Raw genomic sequence first — 22,093 nt, forward strand, 5'->3', positions numbered from 1 at the left:
TCATTAATTACAGTTTTATTAAAGACATTTTTATGAATCGGGAGTCTGATGACCCGATAATTTAGATGTAAGATTTGGGCATGCTCACTGTGTGGCCAAGGCTGGAAATGCGTGCCATCTGCTTGGAGTCGATCGCGGCGCATAATGCCTTACGTGTATAGACGATCTCCGTACGAGTCCATAGTATGTGCGTGGAAGAAAAGCCGACCTCCCACTGGCTGCCGTGACCGAGCTACAGGGCGACACTTTCTGTTTCCGTGACTGACTGCCGTGTCCGAAATAGTCGCTTTAGCTTTCAGCGTTATCGCGGTCCACTTGCACTCGTTTATGGTTACATTTGTGCAATTTGTGAACCCTAGCTGCTGGCCTTTTGAGGCTGGTCGGCAAGCAGAGCCGCGACGGAGCCAGCGACTCGGTACAGTAACGTTAGCAAACAAGCTAATTAGCCACAAAGACTCATCCTGGATTACTGTCTTGACAACAGAACAGCGCTCAGGTTTTTGAGGTTAACGTGCAGAACGGGAAAATGAAGATAACTGTGGATTTCGAGGAATGTTTGAAGGACTCCCCACGGTTCAGGTGAGCGATGACAACTGTGTGTGTGTGTGTGTGTGTGTGTGTGTTTTTTACAGTATATGTCAAATTTCCCCCAATGTATATTTGTCATAAAATTTGTTGACGACTGCCACATTGCTATTTTAGTCTCAAGAAAGCTGAAGCCAGCCGAGCAGGCAGAGAAACAAACTCATTGAGCAATATACTGTTGTCGCCATAGTAAGAAGTGGGTCTCTTTTAATGACGATCAATTATATAAAGCGGACCAAACAGTGTCAATAATAATAATAACCGACCCAATACCCCTCTGTTAATAATGTTTGCAAACCTCTTAATCATGCAGTGTGACTTTATAATGTTCTAATATTACAGCAGAATATACACTAGCACTTTTTAATGTGGATGCTTTTATAGCTCATTAAGATTTGATTGAATTCTATTTATATTCATTATTGTTGAGCGAATCCCTATCAGAAAATAAGTCAATTAAGTAGACTACTGAATACAAATCACCTTTTGCTAATTTTTGCCACTTTTTCTGTGGAACTCCCAAGTGTCTCTTAATTTCCCACAATCCACCATTCATGTCTGTCATGTCTCATAGTCTATGATGTCACACGATTTGATGAGGTTGTGACCTTTTGATGACTGGACAGTGGACACACTTTGCAGTCCAATGAGTTATTTGGTATGTGACAAAAGGTTATGGTCACTGGCTGTAGCCAGTTTCTTTCAATGTGTCAAGCAAATAGCGTTTTTTCAAATTGTGATTTTTAGCCCTAAACTTTTTTATTTGCCCTCATTTTGCATTTTCCAGACATTTGAGAAACCACCTCTTGCGTGCCTTTCTCGGCCTCCTCATTTTGTGATTCTGCAACATTCCTCATAAAAATGAGGAACAGATGTTAGACTCATTTGTGGAGCATTTTAGTATTGAGCTCTTGTGATTGTTAGAGTTGGCTGGTCAAAACAATAAGTGCAATCATGTCTTAAAGCAATCTTTTAATTTCATGTTCTTTACCGCATGGTTACATTTATTTTTCGACCCCAAGAACAGAAAATGCTGAATCATTGCAGTTTGATCTTGTCATCATTGATGTTTGATTAATGACTCAAAGATACTAGACAAGCAGACAGGTTAGCTGGGTCATTGTTTAGCAGAGACTGATATGGACAATCAGTGATGAACTCATACCTGTAAATAGGTAAGCCTGCCATCTTTCCCCACTGAAACCATGTCATCCATCTCCTTTATTGCACGCGGGGTCAAAGTGCAGTTGTAACTACAGTACAATCAACAGTCGTGTACAATCCATTCCAAGATGCTGGTCGATCGACACAAGATTTGTGCGGATTTTGAATTAGGAATCGAAAATACATGTTTACAAAGAATTCTGTTTCTACTGCAGCAATGTAACCTGAATTTGTATGCAAGTTGGAACGTCATAAACCTATGCTAAGCCAGCAGTAAAGTCACAACTACAGTAAATATTTTTATGAAAGTCACAGAAATACAGCAGTAACTGAATGTGTCTGCTTGTGCCACTTAACCACATATTCCTACGCAGTCCAGAAAAACTAGTTAACTGCACGCCGTTTGAAACTGAAATATCCTATGTCGAGTAATTTGATTAAATAAAGTCAAAGGAAATCACTACCTCGAAGCTTTGCAGTGATAATTCTTCCACACGGACTAATATTACTGCAGACTCATGCACAACTCTAATATTAGGGATCATTTCCCACTTTAAAATAGAGAATAAAAAAATGCAATGTCTTTACTGCAAATCAGAACTGGCTTACGCAACAGCACATTTACGATCGCCAACACAAGGTAATATAAACATCGTGAGTTCATTTAATATAGCCTACCACCACAAGTTAAAATGTATTGCAATGCCCCCACAGGTGGTCAAGGATAGACACAGCGGCAGGGGCACTTTCAGTTGCTTCAATGAACAAAATAAACATGTAATAAGAACATTAATGCACTAGCTGCAATGGCCACAAGTTACAACTAATGCCCATCACGATTATTTTGATTGCTATTGAAATCACAATTAATAAACATTATTTATTTAACTACCAAAACTCAACTTTAAATATAACTTAAAAGAACAACTTGAAAACAAATTAGAAACAAGCAAAATAATATATTAAAAAATAGAAATAAAAAAAACAATGTAAAAAAATAAATTCAGCCATGGGTAAAAACATTGGCATGCCTGGGGTGACTGTATTGTCTATTATATATATTTGTCTGAAAAAAAATCCTTCTCTCAATATTCTGGCATTCAGCAAATAGACATAATGTTCGTAATCCTAACTGACCTAAAACGGGAAAATTTTAGTCTGATTTCGTGTCAGACATTCAGGGGGAAAAAGCGTTTGTGTCTTTTTATACAAAGCCATGACTGTATCTGGTGTTCCTCCTGTGCGCACCGTGGTGTTTTAGGGGTACTGTGGTGCGATGCATGCATGGACCTATAGTGGGGCAAAAAGGTATTTAGTCAGCCACTAATTGTGCAAGTTCTCCCACTTAAAAAGGTGAGAGAAGCCTGTAATTTTCATCACAGCTATACCTCTCCTATGAGACAAAATGAGAAAAAAAAAATCCCGACAATCACATTATCTGATTTTTAAAGAATTTATTAGCAAATTCTGATGGAAAATAAGTATTTGGTCACCTACAAACATTTCTGGCTCTCACAGACCTTTAACTTCTTCTTTAAGAGGCTCCTCTGTCCTCCACTCGTTACCTGTATTAATGGAACCTGTTTTAACTCGTTATCAGGATAAAAGACACCTGTCCACAACCTCAAACAGTCACACTCCAAACTCCACTATGGCCAAGACCAAAGAGCTGACAAAGGGTGCCAGAAATAAAATTGTAGACCTGCACCAGGCTGGGTAGACTGAATCTGCAATAGTTAAGCAGCTTGGTGTAAAGAAATCAAAAGTGGGAGCAATTATGAGAAAATGGAAGACATACAAGACCATGATCTTGGGCTCCACGCAAGATCCCACCTGTGGGGTAAAAATGATCTCAAGAATGGTGAGCAAAAATCGTAGAACCACACGGGGGGACCTAGTGAATGACCTGCAGAGAGCTGGGACCAAAGTAACAAAGGCTACCATCAGTAACACACTACGCCGGCAGTCCTAGATGTGTCGCCCGGCTTAAGCCAGTACATGTCCAGGGCCATCTGAAGTGTGAAGCATGAGGGTAGAAGCAGCATGCATTGGGGCTGTTTTTCAGCAAAGGGACCAGGACGACTGATCCGTGTAAAGGAATGAATTAATGGGATTTCATGAGATTTTGAGTGAAAACATCCTTCCATCAGCAAGGACATTGAAGATGAAACATGGCTGGGTCTTTCAGCAGGACAATGATCCCAAACACACTGCCCGGGCAACGAAGGAGTGACTTCGTAAGAAGCATTTCAAGGTCCTGGAGTGCGAGTGTCCAGATCTCAACCCCATAGAAAATCTTTGGAGAGATGTTGAAAGTCTGTGTTGTCCACCGACAGCACCAAAACGTTGCTGCTCTAGAGGAGATCTGCATGGAGGAATGGGTCAAAATACCAGCAACAGTGTGTGAAAACCTTTGACCGCTGTCATTGCCAACAAAGGGTATATAACAAAGTATTGAGATGAACTTTTGTTATTTACCAAATACTTATTTTCCAGCATAATTTGATAATAAATTCTAAAAAGACATTTCTCATTTTGTCTCTCAAAGGTGAGGTACACCTATGATGAAAATTACAGGGCTCTCTCATCTTTTTAAGTGGGAGAACTTGCACAATTGGTGGCTGACTAAATACTTTCCCCCCACTGTACCTTCTGACATTTGGCTAAAAAAAAGAATAATTAAAAAAAAGTCTTAATAAAACTTGAATATAACTTTTTTTTCACAAATTAGGAATAATATATGCCTGTGAGTATTGTTATATTACCTGTCTGTTATATTACCTGTTTGTGTGTGAATATTTATTTGAAGGTAAATCCCTCCCATGATCTATTGCTAATGTTAGCGGTTGGTGGAGGGGGGGCCCGGAGTGTGTGGGGGAATTGGGGGTGTTGAGGTGTGAGATTATCCATTGAACAGGGGGTTTAGCGGGGTGGGGGTAGCATTCGGTGGGCTTTACGATTCTCTAAGGGGGGGGGTGGGGGGGGGGGGGGAGGGTGGGGGGGGGGTGGGGGGGGGGGGGGGAGGGCATTGTTTGTTGTGTGTTGGTTGGAGGTTTGTGTGGAGGAGAGGGGAATAAATTTTGTGTGGTGGATTGTGGGGCTGCTTTGTGGGGGGGGTTGTGTGGGAGTTGTTTATGAGAGTATAAGAGCGGGGGGGGGGGACAGAAGTATGGTGGGATAGATTATAGATTATGTGGGGGGAGGGGGATGGAGGGCATGTGGGGATAGGGGGGGGGGGGTGGGGGAGGGGGGGAGGGATGTTGTTTTGTTGAGTGGATAGGGGGTAGGAGGTGAAATATATGGGGATTGAGGTATATTTAGGATTATATTTTAAGGAAAGAGTATGGTTGAGGGGGGTTGTGCGGGGGTTTAATTTTGTGATTATATTGGTGGGTGTATGATATGAAAGTTCGAGTATATAAATAGTTAAGAAGTAATCAAGTTGTTTGATTATTACCTTTGAATGGATAGAATGATTGTCCCAAAAACTCTCTGATGGGAGGATAGATCATAATATCGAAGAAAGACTAGCCAAATGTGGATGATGTTAGGCGGTAGAGGGCAGTGTCGGGGGTAAGTAACTGGAAAAAGGCTATCCAAGGCGGGGGGGGGGCCGGCTAAGGGGTGTACATTAATAAGAAAAAAAATGAACTTAAATGATTTTAGCAAATAGCTGCAATATAACAGAGTGAAAAATTTAAGGGGGGTCTGAATACTTTCCGTACCCCACTGTATTACAGTGTAAAACATGATTATGATGACCCCAAGTGGACAAAAATAATACCTGCACCTCACATATGCATATTTTGTATTGATGTTTAATAATGCAAAATCATTTTTCATCCTATTACTTGATTGATCAATGGGATAAAATGTATAATATTCCACACTAAAAATATTCAATAGCTGCAGCCCTCGTTAATATTAAGGCAGAAAAAAAATGGACTTTACACCGATTGTATAGGGCTGATTGGTATCGGCCGATATTTAGCATTTTATGCTGATTGGCTGAGCGGCTTTAATGTCATAATTCGCCGATCTGATCAATGAGGTCATTGATCGGCTCCGCAAAAGACATTAACTCCGCGTCGCCGCGTGCACAGTATATTTGAATCCAAAAGCTAGTTTATTTTTAGCCTTGTCGCGTGTCTTTTGACGTAGTAGTTATAAATATCTGACAGCCAAAGAAGTTATGTAAAAAAAAAAAATAAAAAAAATAAACGTTGGCGGTGTGGGACAGACAACAGGTCGGAGAGAGGCAACACGTAATCTTGTCAACTCAAATGGGACCGGATACACTCGTTGCCGTGGCGAGGACAACAAGAGTGGAGCGCGCCGACGGTATTGTAAGGACAAAATGGGGAAAAATGTGTGTTGGTGGTCACCGGTGCTCAGGACAGGAGAGGATGTTCGTTTAAGGCTTGTTTGAGGTATGTTCACGGAAAGCAAACAATTTTGAACCTGAGAGAAGAGGGGAAAATCGATCAGAGCTATTGCACAAACATTGGGCATAGCCAATACAACAATTTGGAATGTCCTGAAAAAGAAACCACTTGTACTGAGCAACAGACATCGAAACATTGATGAGAGAAACATTGTGAGAGCTGTGGAGAGACACCCAAAGACAACAGTCAGTTACATCAGAATCAGAATCAGAATCAGAATCATCTTTATTTGCCAAGTATGTCCAAAACACACAAGGAATTTGTCTCCGGTAGTTGGAGCCGCTCTAGTACAACAGACAGTCAATTTACAGAACACTTTGGAGACATAAAGACATTGACAAAAAACAACAACAAACAACAATTGTGCAAAAAGATGCAGAGTCCTCAGTTCGAATGGCTAATGACGCAATAGTCCGGTGCAATGACCATTGTGCAAAGGGCACTGAGACTTCAAGGAGTGTATGCGGTTTAAAGTGACGAGTACTGCGATAATCTGGGACAATGGTTGTGCAAATGTTACAGATACTCCTCAATCAGTGTGCAAATGAAGCAGATACTACTCTGGCATGAGTGGCCACTATATGCAAATAGTGCAGCACGGCGAGACAACTACAGTGAGTGCACGAGTAATACATAATACAGAATACAGAAATGTGACAACGAACTCAAGTCAAAAAATTGCCAGCTTGTTGTAATGGAATTGTAAGTTAGCTGTTCAAGAAGTTGATTGCAAGAGGGAAGAAGCTGTTGGAATGTCTACTAGTTCTAGTTTGCATTGATCGGTAGCGCCTACCTGAGGGAAGGAGCTGGAAGAGCTGGTGACCGGGGTGGGGAGGGTCCGAGAGGATTTTGCACGCCCTTGTCTTAGTTCTGGCAGCGTGCAAGTCCTCAAGGGTGGGTAGGGGGGTACCGACAATCCTTTCAGCAGTTTTGATTGTCCGTTGCAGTCGGAGTTTGTCCTTTTTTGTAGCAGCACCAAACCAGACTGTGATGGAAGAACACAGGACTGATTCGATGACCGCTGTGTAGAACTGTCTCAGCAGCTCCGGTACATCACTGCCAACCTCCACAGGGCAGAGGTGAAGGTATCACAATCAACTGTTCGAAGAAGACTTCAAGAGAAGAAATATACAGGCCATACCACAAGATGCAAACAACTCATCAGCAAAAAGAATCGGAAGGGTAGATTGGATTTTGCGAAGAAGTACAGAGATGAGCCACAAAAGTTTTGGAACAAGGTTTTATGGACTGATGAGACCAAGATTAACCTCTACCGAAGTGATGGAAAGGCCAAGGTATGGAAAAAGAAAGGATCTCCTTATGATCCAAAACACACAAGCTCATATGTGAAGCATGGTGGAGGTAATGTCATAGCTTGGGCTTGCATGGCTGCTTCTGGAACGGGCTCACTGGTCTTTATTGAAAATGTAACTCAGGATGGTAGTAGCAGAATGAATTCTGAAGTCTAGAAAACCATTTTGTCTGTCCAAATTTAACAAATTTATGGAAAAATGCATCCAAACTAATCGGGAGAAGCTTCATCATGCAACAAGACAATGACCCAAAACACACTGCCAACACAACAAAGGATTTCATCAGGAAAAAAATCTGGAAGGTCTTAGACTGTTGAAGAATGTGAAGTCTGGTGAAGTCAATGGGTTGCATGCTTAATGCAGTTATTGCAAGTAAGGGTTATGCCACCCAATATTAAATGTTATTCACTTTAAATTAATATAATAATGTCTGTTCCAATACTTTTTCTCTCTTGAAAAGAAACAAAAGGTGCTCTGTCCTGAGTTGTTTAACACATCTAGATCTAACTACCATGAAATAAAAGCTGGAATTCTGAAGTTTTGTCTCATATTCATCTGTTGGTCTGAAACCCAAATGTCTTCAGTATACAACCCAAAAACAAAGGAATTGACCTTGCCGTTCCAATACATTTGGAGGGGACTGTATTTCCCAGAATGCTGTGCAGTCATAACCACAAACATCTATTTCTTAGGTGACCTTAAGCCGTGTAGTAAAGTCATCACTTGGCTATCCTCGCGCCACTGCAGACTTATCACGTTTGGATGAATCACAGATTATTTCCAGTTTGCCACTCATACCACATTTAGCTCCAATTCCGCACACACATACACACACACAAAACGGCTTTTGTTTGGTCAGAGTGGAGGATAAAGCGGGAGAGAATGGATTAAAACATGATCCATACAACAGCAGAGTGGAGAACTGTTCCATTCACCCAACATCTGTTTCCATTTTAGTGTTTGCTTTAAAATTTGGGCCAGAGAATATGGAGCCCCCAAAGAGAGAGGCTTGTTTTCAAGTGGTAATTTGGCACGGTCATTTCTTTTTTTTGCACTCATCGTCATTTTATCCTAGGAGCTGTCCATGTTCATAAACCATGCTTTCAGCCTGGTGAAAAGACAAGACTTCTATTTTTTTTTTTTTTTTTGTCAAACCTGATAAATCTACGAGATGCATAAAGTATATACGGTACATGCTTCGCTGTCCTGCTACGATGATCATTAAAACACCTTTCACAGAATTATTTCTGCTACTATATGACTAGATGCAATCAGTAATACTAATCCTATACAAGAGCTGTGTGAAAGAATTTCAACTTTACAAAGATGTTTTTTACTGTCAGGGAGGTATAAATTTAGCAATGTGTTTCTAGTAACGTAATACTGCTCTGAGCTGCTAATCGTAGCCCACGATTGGCTAGCTGCAGTACCCACTTTCACTTGAACGCATGTAATTTTTTAATTTTACAAATAGGGCTTGGCATTTTATCAATTTAATTGATACATTATATTTTTTGGAGGGGTGGGGTTACATTGATTTCTGTTCTTTAAAGGTCCCCTACCATCAAAATTCTATTTCCCACTCTTTCAAGCATTAAATAGGTCAAAATGAATCTGTGACCTAGTTTTAATTTGACATCTACGCGTTTTGTGGATTCAGTGCAAAAGACGATAAACGGCATAGGGCTTGCAAAGTGACCCAATCATATTTCTGTGTTTGTGATGTAGAAAGTTACTAATTATTCAAATACCTCCCTACTTCGTGGGTGTTACACACCCATAGAAAAACTGGCTGAGTGACATATATACTGCGTCATCTGTAGAGCTTTGCATCACCTGCCAAATTCAGACGAGTTGAGGTATAAATAGCTTCAATTGTATTTTTTTTTTTTTTTAATAACTAAGCATTTTCGGAACCAGAATTGTTCTGTGTTCAGGTCCATTTCGTCGAGGATGACTTCGTAAATAAACTTTCACACATTGATGGTTTGTAGTAAGCGACCAGCCAGGCGGCTGCCGCAATTTAATGTAGTACAGTATAAAATAACACGTTTTGTGGTTTACAACAATACTTAACTATATAATTCATAATGTAGCCATAGATAAAATAGTCTTGTCAAGTTTATTTGTATTGCCCTTAATCACAGAGTCTCAAAGGAATTCACAGGCCCACAGTTGGCAAAGATTGACGACAACTAAACTTCCCAAGCGGGCGAGGAAAAACTCAAAACCCCATTTGGGGGGGAAAAAGGAAGAAACTTTGAAAAGGTACCGTGGATGGAGGGATCCCCTTTCGGGATGACCAGGCTGCAGTGGATGTCGAGTGAGCAACATTTATCACAAAGTACAGTGGAACCTCAATAAAACGGACCCCGATATGTGTATCGGATAAAACGGACCGTCAGGACCAAACAGTATGTCCAAAACTTGTTTTAGTATTATACAAATCGTAAAATTTGTCACTTACACTGCTGTTGACAAAGTCTGTTAGTTCCAGAATTGTCCGCTGTTAATTTGCTGGCGCTGTTGCGCAATGGAGGCAGAGAGTGGGACTGACTTATTTCCGGGTCACAGATATACAATATGACTAGATCCAATTCCAAAAGACGTGCCTCCTGTGCCTACGTGGCAGTCATGTTGAATGTGGGGCATTGATGTGGCGGCCATGTGATGATGGTTCTATCTATTGTCTATAGTACCTGTAGGGCTGGCAGAGAGAGAGCGGCATGGCTCTAAGAAATATAAAGCACAAGTCTTTGGAGTCTGGAAATTGCTATATTTGGTACAGTAACAGTTTTTTTGTCAAGCCGTTCGCCTTTGGCAAAAGATTTGGAACTAGGAAGCACACTAAGTCCTCGCATATCATGAAAGTGTTTCGCCTATTATGAGTACTGTACGTCAACAATGTCACCGTGACCAAGCACACCAGTGTCATAAGTTTGGATAAAATGTGAAACTTTTAAGGTTCAAGGTTTTTGTTTTCCATTTATTTTCAATAACCTTGTACTGTACTGGGTGTTTTAGGTCATGAAAAAAAAATACAAAACTATTTTTGTATGCATATGGCCTAAAAAAAAAAAAAAAAAAAAAAAAGAGCTTCAATGTAACAGACATTCGGGTATATCGGAAAACTACCCCCCCACCCCCCTCCCACCTTCTCACGCGAGTCGTCAGTTACATTGAGGTTCCACTGTATAGTGCTGTACAATGCTAATTAAAATGGCATAAGATTCCATTTAAAGAGATGAAACGCAGCAGGTTGATGCCTCAGGAAAGTGGTTCTGCCTCAGGATTTGGCCCGGTCGTTCGGTTGTGAACACATGCATATCTGTGATGCCTATTTCGAGCTGAGCTGACTTCTGTGATATGAAAGAATTGTTCCAACGTTCCCGCTTTCCCCTGAGTCACTGACAGCTGTCGAGTCAACAGATCACAGAGACTGAACCTGCACCTGGTAAGCAGTGCTCATAGATGAGTGTCTCTTGGGAGGCAAGATGTGTGCTTGTTAGCATGATGGCCCGGTTGTTTGGTTGATTTAATTAATCTGTAGGCCATTTCCTTTTTAATGGACTTTTGTAATGGTAATTAACTGTGGGGATTGACAGGCTTTGTCCTACGGTGTAATTGTACACCTTCAGGCCGCACTAAATGTTCACCCCTTTTAAAGAGCAAATAGAATCCCCCAGCAGCATGTGTAAATATTTATCTTTAAATAATGATTTCATCTTGTTGATGTTGTTAAAGCCTTCATTGGTGTTTTCTACAACAGCAGGAGAAATTGAGAAATTGGTCCGATATCAGCAAAAAAGCGAGTATCGGACCGGATCAGACTGGATCCAAAATCTCAGATTATACCACCCTTAAAGTCACTTGATGTAACCCATTGGTTAACAATAAATTTTTCTCATACCTACTGTTGCTGATTATTGTTCTCTGTTTGACGAATATCACTTCATGAAGCCTTTTCTAACATTCCATACTACAGAATAAGTAAAGTATATGTATGATTATTGCTGTTATCGGATTGGACCAATATCGGTCTTGGCCAAAATTCAAGCCTGCAATACTGGTATCGGATTGGAAGTGAAAAAGTTGGATTGGGACATACCTACCAATCAGTAATCACTAGGCTTTACACGATCAGGATTTTTGGGGCCGATCAGCGAGTTTAAAAAAACGATAACTGATCACCGATCTGATCACAAGATGGAGGAATGTCTATTTAAATGACCTGTTCATTTACTGTATATATGTACTTAATTGCTCAAAAACTATATTTACAATAAAGTGTCTTTGTTCCTCTATTTATGCCAGAGAGGCATAGTGATGGAGAACAAATGAATGGTCTTCTATTAGATGGCAGGAAGTAAATACAGTAATTAATGTATCCACTTTTTGTGACATTTTTGTTTGTCGGTGTGCCGTGAGATTTTTTTTGTAAAATATGTTCCTTGGTTCTATAAAGCTTGGAAATCACTGCTCTAGTCAGAGCATGTATTCTAATCAGTCAGGTCAAACCAACATTACAACATGACATAAATAATGGGTGTCAATTTACTGTAATTAAATTACTTTATTAAATTTGATTAAATTACTTTACCCACACCGAAACTTTAGAGCATGATTCGACAGAACGGCGGCATGTTTACGTACAACTTTTAGCACTAGCAATAGCTTGCAGCTCGGCTACATAACGTTTTGTTGCCTGCTTGCGAGCCGTATCGTATTAAAAGTACGTGAACATACCTCAAACAATCCTTAAACAAACGTCCTCTCCTGTCCTGAGCACCGGTGACCACCAACACACGTTTTTCCCTATTTTGTCCTGAGAATACAGTCTGCGCGATCCACTCTTGTTGTCGTCGCCACGGCAACGAGTGTATCCGGTCACATTTGAGTTGACAAGGTAAAGCCCAATAATCGTAAAAAACGGGATGCGGTGGTATCGGAATACAAGATTTTTTTGCAGTAGTCCGCCAGTGTAATCATGACAGAGCAAATTTGTCTTGTAATCTGATCCGGCATTACGTGTTGTCTGTCTCAGACGTGTTGTCTGTCCTACACCGCCATTTTTTATTTTATTTTTTAAATAACTTTATTGTCCGTCAGATATTTCCAATACTACGTCAAAAGACACACGACAAGGCTAAAAATAAACTAGCTTTTGGATTCAAATATACTGTGCAGGATGGCGACGCGGAGTAAATGTCTTTTGCAGAATTATGACCTTAAAGCCGATCAGCCAATCAGCATAAAATGCTAAATATCGGCCGATACCGATCAGCCCGATAAAATCGGTGTAAAGTCTCGTAATCACAGTATACAGTGAAACCCCCGCTATTAATAGGGGATAGGGACAGACCTGTCCTTTATGCCGTAAAGCCGCCAAGTGATGCCCTCTCTAAAAGGGGGTAAGCTTGATACGATCAGGATTTTTTAAAAGAAACGATCACCAATCTGATCACAAGATGGAGGAATGTGTCCATTTAAATGACTTGTTCATTTACTGTATATGCATTTACTGTATATGCTTGTGTACTGTTTTCTGCGTATCTTCAAAAATATCTTGAAATGTCATGTATTCTAATCAGTCAGGTCAAACCAACATTATAACATGACAGAAATAATGGGTGCTAACTCACTGTAATTCATTTACTTTTTGTGTGTGTGAAGTAATTTAATTAGAATACTTTAAAGCATGATTCGACAGAACGCCGGTACAACCGTTAGTGCATTACATTACATTACGTTTTGTTGCCTGTTTGCGAGCCGTATCGTATTAAAATTACGTGCACATACCTCAAGCAAGCCTTGAATTAAGTCCTCTCCCGACCACCAGCACACATTTTCCCCCATTTTGTTCTTAATAGTACACACGACGCTATCGATTGTTGTTGTCGTGGCCGTGGTACGAGGGCATCATAAAAGAAGAACAATCACTGGTATTTGGATGCAATTGGCTGGCGACCAGTTCAGCGTGTACCCTGCCTCTTGCCCAAAGTCAGTTGGGATAGGCTCCAGCATACCTACTTACTATAGTGAGGTTAAGCCTAAATGGTACAGAGAATGAATGGATGGATGCTATTTGGTTTGGATTGATTAATTTACTGTGATCTGTGTAACACCCAGTGCTGGGGAGTGACGAATTACATGTAATGAGATTACATAATTTATTTTCAGAATTTATATAATTGTAATCCATTACATACCTGGGAGAAAATGTGTAATTAAATTACAGTGGCTTTTAGAAATCTACATAATTAAAAATTTTAATATTTTATTAATTTATTATATATATATATATATATATAATTATTTTATTTATTAATTATAATTTATTTACAGAATTTATATAATTGTAATCCGGCGGCACGGTGGACGACTGGTTAGAGCGTCTGCCTCACAGTTCTGAGGAGCGGGGTTCAATCCCCGGCCCCGCCTGTATGGAGTTTGCATGTTCTCCCCGCGCCTGCTTGGGTTTTCTCCAGGCACGCCGGTTTCCTCCCACATCCCAAAAACATGCTTGGTAGGTTAATTGACAACTCTGAATTGCCCGTAGGTGTGAATGTGAGTGCGACTGGTTGTTTGTTTGTATGTGCCCTGCGATTGGCTGGCAACCAGTTAAGGGTGTACCCCGCCTCCTGCCCGATGATAGCTGGGATAGGCTCCAGCACGCACGCGACCCTAGTGAGGAGAAGCGGCTCAGAAAATGGATGGATGGATGGATATAATCGTAATCGATTACATACTTGGGAGAAAATGTGTAATTAAATTACAGTGGCTTTTAGAAATCTCCATAATTACAAATTTTATTTTACTTTCCATTTCTAAAGCCAACGCTTGTGATTGTCTCTCTCTGGTAATGTGCTTTTCCTCGAAATACCAACTTGTGGTGCAGTCTATTAGTTTGTCCGAGGTTTTGAAAAGGTTAGACTCATAGTTACATCATAGTTTATCATTTTGGACTTTTTTATGGAACATTCACTTATATGGTCTGTCTTATTAAGCGATATTGGCAAAATTGTGCACATTTGTCATTAGGTCAACATGGTATCATATTTTCCCTCATGCTGTAAACGTGTAGTCAGAATCAGAATCCTCTTTATTTGGGTATGTCAAAAACACAAGGAATTTGTCTCCTGTAGTTGGAGCCGGTCTAGTATGACAATAGATAGCCATTTGGACAAAAAATACTTTTGAGACATAAAAACAAAACACACTATGAAGAGTCACTTAGCCTCTAGCAATGGAATGGCATATTTGTCTTAGTTTGCATTGATCGATAGCACCTACCTAAGGGAAGGAGCTGGAAGAGGTGGTGACCAAGATGTGGAGCGTCCAAGAGGATTTTACAAGCTATTGTCTTAGTTCTGGCAGTGTGCAAGTCCTCAAGGGTGGGTAGGGGGGTACAGGTGATTTTTCCGGCAGTCCTCATTGTCCGTCGCAGTCGGAGTTTGTTCTTTTTTGTGGCAGCACCAAACCAGACTGTGATGGATGAACACAGGACTGAGACGATGACTGCTGCGTAGAACTGCCTCAAGCGCTCTGTCGAGATGTTCTAGGATGAAGTGCAGCCCTATCTTCACTGCGTCATCCACAGACCTGTTTGCTCGGTAGGCAAACTGCAGGGGGTCCAGCAGGGGTCCTGTAACGGTCTTGAGGTGGTCCAGCACGAAGCATTCAATTTCATGACCACAGATGTCAGGGCGATAGGTCTGTAGTCATTCAGACCCGAGATTGCAGGTTTCTTGGGGACTGGGATGATGGTGGAGCATTTGAAACAGGATGGTACTTCACACAGTTCCAGAGATCTATTGAAGATCTGTGTGAAGACTGGCGCGAGCTGGTCCACGCAGACATTGTGGAAGGATGGGGACACAAGGTCTGGGTCCGCCGCTTTGTTGATCTTTTGTAGTTTGAGTTTACGACGTCCATCTGTGTGGTGGATGGCAGATGAGAAGGAGGCTCGCCATAAATTATCATTAAGGATGTGTGTGTGAGACGGCAAATCGCTGGGCACTTTGAAGCCTTTCAAGCTGGTTAGCTTATTGTAGCACACAAGCCACTAACAACGATAGCAGAGTACCCCCAAGACGAAATTTGGGCGAGCAAGAGGAGAACCATTGACCAATGTCAGAATTGAGCTGGGCGGTGGCGTAAGGCAGGGACCTTGGCGATCTGATCCCCAGCTACAGAAGCTGGCTATAGGGACAAGGAATGTCCTCTCTCTGACAGGGAAGGGGCCCGAGCTGGAGTGTGAGGTCGAGAAGTTCCGAATAGATATAGTCGGGCTCCTCTCCACACGCGGCTTGGGCTCTGGTACCAGTCCTCTTGAGAAGGGTTGGACTCTCTTCCACTCTGGAGTTGCCCACGGTGAGAGGCGCCGAGCAGGTGTGGGTATACTTATTGCCCCCCCGGCTCGGCGCCTGTACGTTGGGGTTCACCCCGGTGCACGAGAGGGTAGCCTCCCTCTGCCTTCGGGTGGGGGGACGGATCCTGACTGTTGTTTGTGCCAGCAGTTCAGAGTACCCACCCTTTTTGGAGTCCTTGGAGGGGGTGCCGGAGAGCGCTCCCGCTAGGGACTCCATCGTTCTGCTGGGGGACTTCAATGCTCATGTGGTCAATGACAGTGAGACCTCGAAGGGCGTGATTGGGCGGAACCCAAGCACTGTTCTGTTATTGGACTGTGCTTATCACGGATTGTCCATAACGAACACCATGTTCAAGCATAAGGGTGTCTGCACGTGCACTTGGCACCAGGACACCCTCGGTCGCAGTTCAATGATCGACTTTGTGGTCGTGTCATCGGACTTGTGGCCGCATGTCTTGGACACTCTTGTGAAGAGAGCGGTAGATCGACAGGCAGATCGGTGCAGTGATGCAGACTTTGTATCGGTCCGTTGTGGTGATGAAGAAGCTAAACCGAAACGTGAAGCACTCACTTTACTGTTTGATCTACGTTCCTACGCTCACCTATGGTCACGAGCTGTGGGTTGTGACCGAAAGAACAAGATCGCAGATACAAGCAGCCGAAATAAGTTTCCTCCGCAGGGTCTCAAGGTTCTCCCTTAGAGAGAGGTTGAGAAGCTTGGTCATCTGGGAGGAGCTCAGAGTAGAGCTGCTGCTCCTCCACATTGAGAGGAGCCAGATGAGGTGGTCGGGGCATCTGATTTGGATGCCTCCCGGATGCCTCCCTGGTGAGGTGTTCCGGGCACGTCCCCACCGGGAGGAGACTCCGGGGACGACCCAGGGCACAGAAAATGGATGGATGGATAGATTTCCATCGTATCGTTCGAAATGAATCAATAATGTCCTTGTATCGAATCGGGAATCACAAATTGTGATAAGAATCAAATCTTTGCTAAAACAAATCATTACACCCGTAGTTTTAATAAATTTTTTTAGAGAAAACATCCAAGGGTGAAATGAAAACAACAGACAAATTTAAGCAGGTTATCTTTGTAGGTAGGAGTATAGCCCCCCCCCCCCGCCCCAACCCTAACCTAACCCCCCCCCCTCCACACACACCATTTTTTTAGAGGAAACATCCAAGGCACCTGTTTTCAGTAGTAATCAAAATGTATTTAAATGTAATTAGTAGGGCTGCAATTAACGATTTTAACACACACACACACATACGTAATTTTGAGACGATCATATGGGACGTCACTCAGGGAAACAACTTCTGGTTTTATTCCTGTGACAAATCTAGCAGCATTGGTAATGTTGCATGTGAAAAGAAAAGCTGTAGGTGACTTGTGGCTGGAGGAGTTTACCGGCTTACCGGACTCAACAAGGTAAGTGCGGGCTAGCTAGCTTGCTCACCGGTATTACTGATGAGTTGAAGGCTCACTCTTGTCATTTAAATTGAATAAGTAGCGGGCCAGCGTCAATAGCTACATGGTGCCCGCTGGCCAGACACAATGGCGTACTATCCTGTCTGTGACACGCATATGTGGTGCGCATGTATGTGACGGTGCTGTTGATAATAGCGTGTCCCGTCTGGAAGAAGCAGTCAATTACTATGTTGCAGCCCGCAGGTCGCTTATAACTCAAATGGAATTCCAAACAATGATCGAGACGGCGTCACCGCTCTCTCTCTCGCTCGTGCACTCGCTCTCTTGCATTTGCTCTCTCTCACAGGCTCTCTCTCATGCAGGAGGGTGAGATTGCAGTGGAAAAATTACAACTTTGTACCATTAAAACATGATCTCACACAAATGCGACTGAATGTTTTTTTATCGCACAAGCTGAAAAAAGCAGTCGCAGTCTCGAGCCCTGTGAGTGTAAGGTATAAACTCTGATCAGAATTTGAGACAACAAAATCAGCCTTTGCTAAACGGTTAGCATTCATGATTAGCATTAGCGCACTAGCAATTACCATTTTAGGTAAAACAAAACCCACGCTAACTACCATTTAGATCACTCATACGTCACGTTATACACTATATTGCCAAAAGTATTCGCTCATGTGCTGTGACTTACATAAGATCTGAAGTGACGTCTCCTTCATTTTCAATAGGGTTTAATATGACATTGGTTCACCTTTTACATCTATAACAGCTTCAACTCTTCTGAAAAGGCTTTTCATAAGGTTTAGGAGTGTGTGTGATGGGAAATTTTTACCGTTCTTACAGAAATGCATTTGTGAGGTCACACAGTGATGTTGGGCGAGAAAGCCTGGCTCTCAGTCTGCACTCTAATTCATCCCAAAGATGTTCTATCAGGTTGGTGTCAGGACTCTGTGCAGGCCAGTCAAGTTCATCCACACCAAACTCTCTCATCCATGTCTTTATGGACCTTGACTTGTGCACTTGTGCACAGTCATGTTGGAAGAGGAAGGGGCCAGCTCCAAACAGTTCCTCCAAAGTTGGGAGCAATGAATTGTCCAAAAGCTCTTTTGTATGCTGAATTATGAGCTCCTTTCACTGGAACGAAGGAGCCAATATTTTGAACAATTCCATGGTCCCAACTTTGTGGGTACAGTTCTAATCTTCAATTTCTAACATTACTGTGGAGCAGTGCACAAGCCAAAGTCCATAAAGACATGGATGAGTGAATTTGGTGTGGACGAACTTGACTGGCCTGCACAGAGCAGACCTTAACCTGTTATAACACCTTTGGGATGAATTGGAGTGGAGACTGAGAGCCAGGCCAACATCAGTGTGTGACCTCACAAATGGGTTTATGGAACAATGGTAAAAAAAATCCCATAAACACATTCCTAAACTTTGTGGACAGCCTTCCCAGAAGAGTTGCTGTTATAGCTGCAAAGGGTGGACCAACGTCATATTGAACCGTATGGATTAGGAATAGGATGTGAGCGAATACTTTTGACAATATAGTTTCCTCAAAATCACTTACAGATGCTCATCTGTCGTTTTTGTCAATGCTTTTGCACTAGCCCAACAGTGCGTCTGTCTGCAACAAATGTCCATGCAGAAAACATGGACAGCGACCAAATCGTTCCGGGCTGTGCAAATTTGTTACAGGCGGTGCAAATATTCTTTTATTGCCTTGAGGCAGACATTTTTGCGTCGACGGATTTTTGTGGTCGACTTAGTTAGCTGATTTTTTAAAATAATCATTAACTTAGAATTTTATGGCTGCAACACGTTCCAAATAAGCTGGGACAGGGTCATGTTTACCACTGCGTTAAATCACTTTTTCTTTTAACAACATTCAAGAAATGTTTGGGAACTGAGGACACTAATTGTTGAAGCTTTGTAGGTGGAATTCTTTCCCATTCTTGCTTGATGTACAGCTTCAGCTGTTCAACAGTCCGGGGTCTCCGTTGTCATATTTTACGCTTCATAATGCGCCACACAATTTCAATGGGAGTCAGGTCTGGACTGCAGGCAGGCCTTTTAACTCCTTTTCTTGGTATGCTTCATTTTTGCGTCTCTGAACATAGAGCTGATGTGCCTTGCCAAAAAGTTCCAATTTTGCCTCATCTGTCCATAGGAAATTCTCCCAGGAGCTTTGTGGCTTGTCAACATGCAGTTTGGCAAATTCCACTCTCACTTTATTATGATTTATTTTCAACAGTGTGCCCTCCTTGGTCATCTTCTATGAAGCCCACTTTGGCTCAAACAACGATGTATGGGATAATCTGACACTGATGTACCTTGACCTTGGAGTTAACCTTTAATATCTTTGGCGGTTGTTCGGGGCTCTTTTATTACCATTCATATTATTCGTCTCTTCAATTTGTCATAAATTTTCCTCCTGCTGCCACATCCAGGGAGGTTGGCTACAGTCCCATGGATCTTAAATTTCTGAATAGTATGTTATAATGTAATATGCACAGTGATTACTTGTGCCCTTTAAGTAGGCCAATTGATTGATTATACGTTTGAAGACACCTGTGATGCTAGTTAGAGGACATACCTTGTTTAATCATGTCCCTATGGTCAAATTATTTTCAATCTTTTCTCGGTGTCCCATCAATTTTGTTCAGGCCTGTTTAATGAGTTTGTTTTTTTAAATAATTCTGTTGAACTACAATTCAAAAGCACTCTGATTTTCAGTGGTTAATTCTCTGATCCTTGTGGGTTTCTCTCATTAACAGAGGGGTACCAATAATTTTGTCCAAGTGTGTAACACTCAGCAAAGATAAATGTGATCTATGAGCAAACAACACAGACAGTGTAAATTCCTTTCTTTCTCACAATCCATATTATATTTGCGAAACTATTTTTGTCTCTTTCTACCTGCCTCGTTTTGGGGTGACTTCAAAATAGTACCGTTTGAAACTGTGAAACCATGCTGCATTGAACCTGTCAAGCAGAACGAGACACAGTTGCACCAATTTTAAGAATTCCGCAGCTTTTTTTAATTGCGTGAACATCCCAGTTTTAAGAGAGACCATCCTTACTGTGGCAAAATATCACTTCAGTGAGAACAGGGACCTAAACATTCCTAGAGTGCTGAATTGGCCTTTTCCTTGCTAATGTGGTTTACAAAGCTGGCTTTTTTTTTCCTTTCGATGGGCAGTAGACTTCATCAAACCACACCTCGGTCTTTATCTAAGCCATAGCTTCAACCTCACTACCCAGCTTTCAACCACGTCTTGTTTCTCATATTTGTTTTGTCATATACAGAAAAGGCAGAGTCTAGTACACAGAAGACAGTATACTGTATAGTTACAGACACTAAACTGCTGTCGGGATTTTGTGTAAGCTTCACCTATGACATTTCTGAAATGCAAAAGTAGCCCCACATATCATATCGCAGTCTAATTTAGTTCATTCTGATAAAATTAGAACAAAGTCATTGCTTGTGTGCCTTGTGCAGTTTCCATTACTTTTTTTTAGCTTTGCTCGAGCCAGACGTCAGATGATTTGCCAAAAGTGCTATGCGCGTGAAGCAAAATACCTGCATTACCCCGCCTTCGTCACAGCAGCATGTGGGCTCTCCACAGATGCAAACTTATTGATGCCACTTTGAAAAGATGAGATAAGCATGTTTGCACAAGTTTTTCAAGAGTCTATGTAAAGAAAATAATCCTCCTAGTCCCTTTTTAAAGTTGGTGAATATTTGATATATTTTTTATTACATGATTTAAATGACTTGTTCATTTACTGTATATATTTGTGTACTGTATACTGAGTATCTTCAAAAGTATTGTCTATTCAGGTCGTATTCTAATCAGTCAGGTCAAACCAACATTACATTACAGAAATATTGAGTGCTATCTTACTGTAATTAAATTACTTTATCCATCCATCCATCCATTTTCTGAGCCGCTTCTCCTCAATAGGGTCGCGGGCGTGCTGGAGCCTATCCCAGCTGTCATCGGGCAGGAGGCGGGGTACACCCTGAACTGGTTGCCAGCCAATCGCAGGGCACATAGAAACAAACAACCATTCACACTCACAGTCATGCCTACGGGCAATTTAGAGTCTCCAATTAATGCATGTTTTTGGGATGTGGGAGGAAACCGGAGTACCCGGAGAAAACCCACGCAGGCACGGGGAGAACATGCAAACTCCACACAGGCGGGACCGGGGATTGAACCCCGGTCCTCAGAACTGTGAGGCTGACGCTCTAACCAGTCGTCCACCGTGCCGCCTAAATTACTTTATTGTAATTAAATTACTTAACACACACCAAAACTTTAGAGCATGATTCAACAGCACTCTGGCATGTTTACGTACAACCAATAGTGCTAGCACGGGCTTGCTAGGCTACATAACGTTTTGTTGGCTGCTTGTGAGCTGTATCTTATTAAAGTACGTGAACATACCTCAAGCAATCCTTGAACGAACGTCTTCTCTCGAGCACTGGTGACCACCAGCATCACCACACGTTTCCCCCCATTTTGTTCTTTTTTGACTAACATAATACATATGCAATCCAATGTTGTTGTCGTTGTGGCCATGGTAACGAGTGTATCCGGTCGCATTTGATTTGACAAAGCCCAGTGATCATAAATGATGTCAAAAGACACGCGACAAGGCTAAAAATAAATTAGCTTTTGGATTCAAATATACTGTATATGACGGCGACGTGGAGTAAATGATCGGATCGACGAATTATGACATTAAAGCCGATCAGCATAAAATGGAAATGGAGGAAATGTAG

The 22,093-nt window shown here is 41.8% G+C and overlaps 1 protein-coding gene across 8 annotated transcripts in view; it reads left to right on the top strand.

The window, feature by feature from the left end:
- The first annotated feature begins 136 nt into the window (after positions 1–136).
- Positions 137–22,093, top strand: part of LOC133480386 (arf-GAP with coiled-coil, ANK repeat and PH domain-containing protein 2-like) — a 60,617-nt gene continuing 38,660 nt past the window's right edge. For 3 of the 8 annotated variants that reach the window (XM_061778290.1, XM_061778291.1, XM_061778296.1), the window contains exon 1: positions 142–579. In XM_061778290.1, the coding sequence (XP_061634274.1) occupies positions 527–579 (53 nt within the window). In that variant the 5' untranslated portion in view covers positions 142–526. Of the gene's footprint in view, positions 580–22,093 lie in introns of all 8 variants that reach the window. The other 5 variants (XR_009789254.1, XR_009789255.1, XM_061778295.1 and 2 more) reach the window with 5 other exon arrangements.

Source organism: Phyllopteryx taeniolatus, chromosome 7 (genome assembly GCF_024500385.1).
Source record: "Phyllopteryx taeniolatus isolate TA_2022b chromosome 7, UOR_Ptae_1.2, whole genome shotgun sequence".
Taxonomy (NCBI): domain Eukaryota; kingdom Metazoa; phylum Chordata; class Actinopteri; order Syngnathiformes; family Syngnathidae; genus Phyllopteryx; species Phyllopteryx taeniolatus.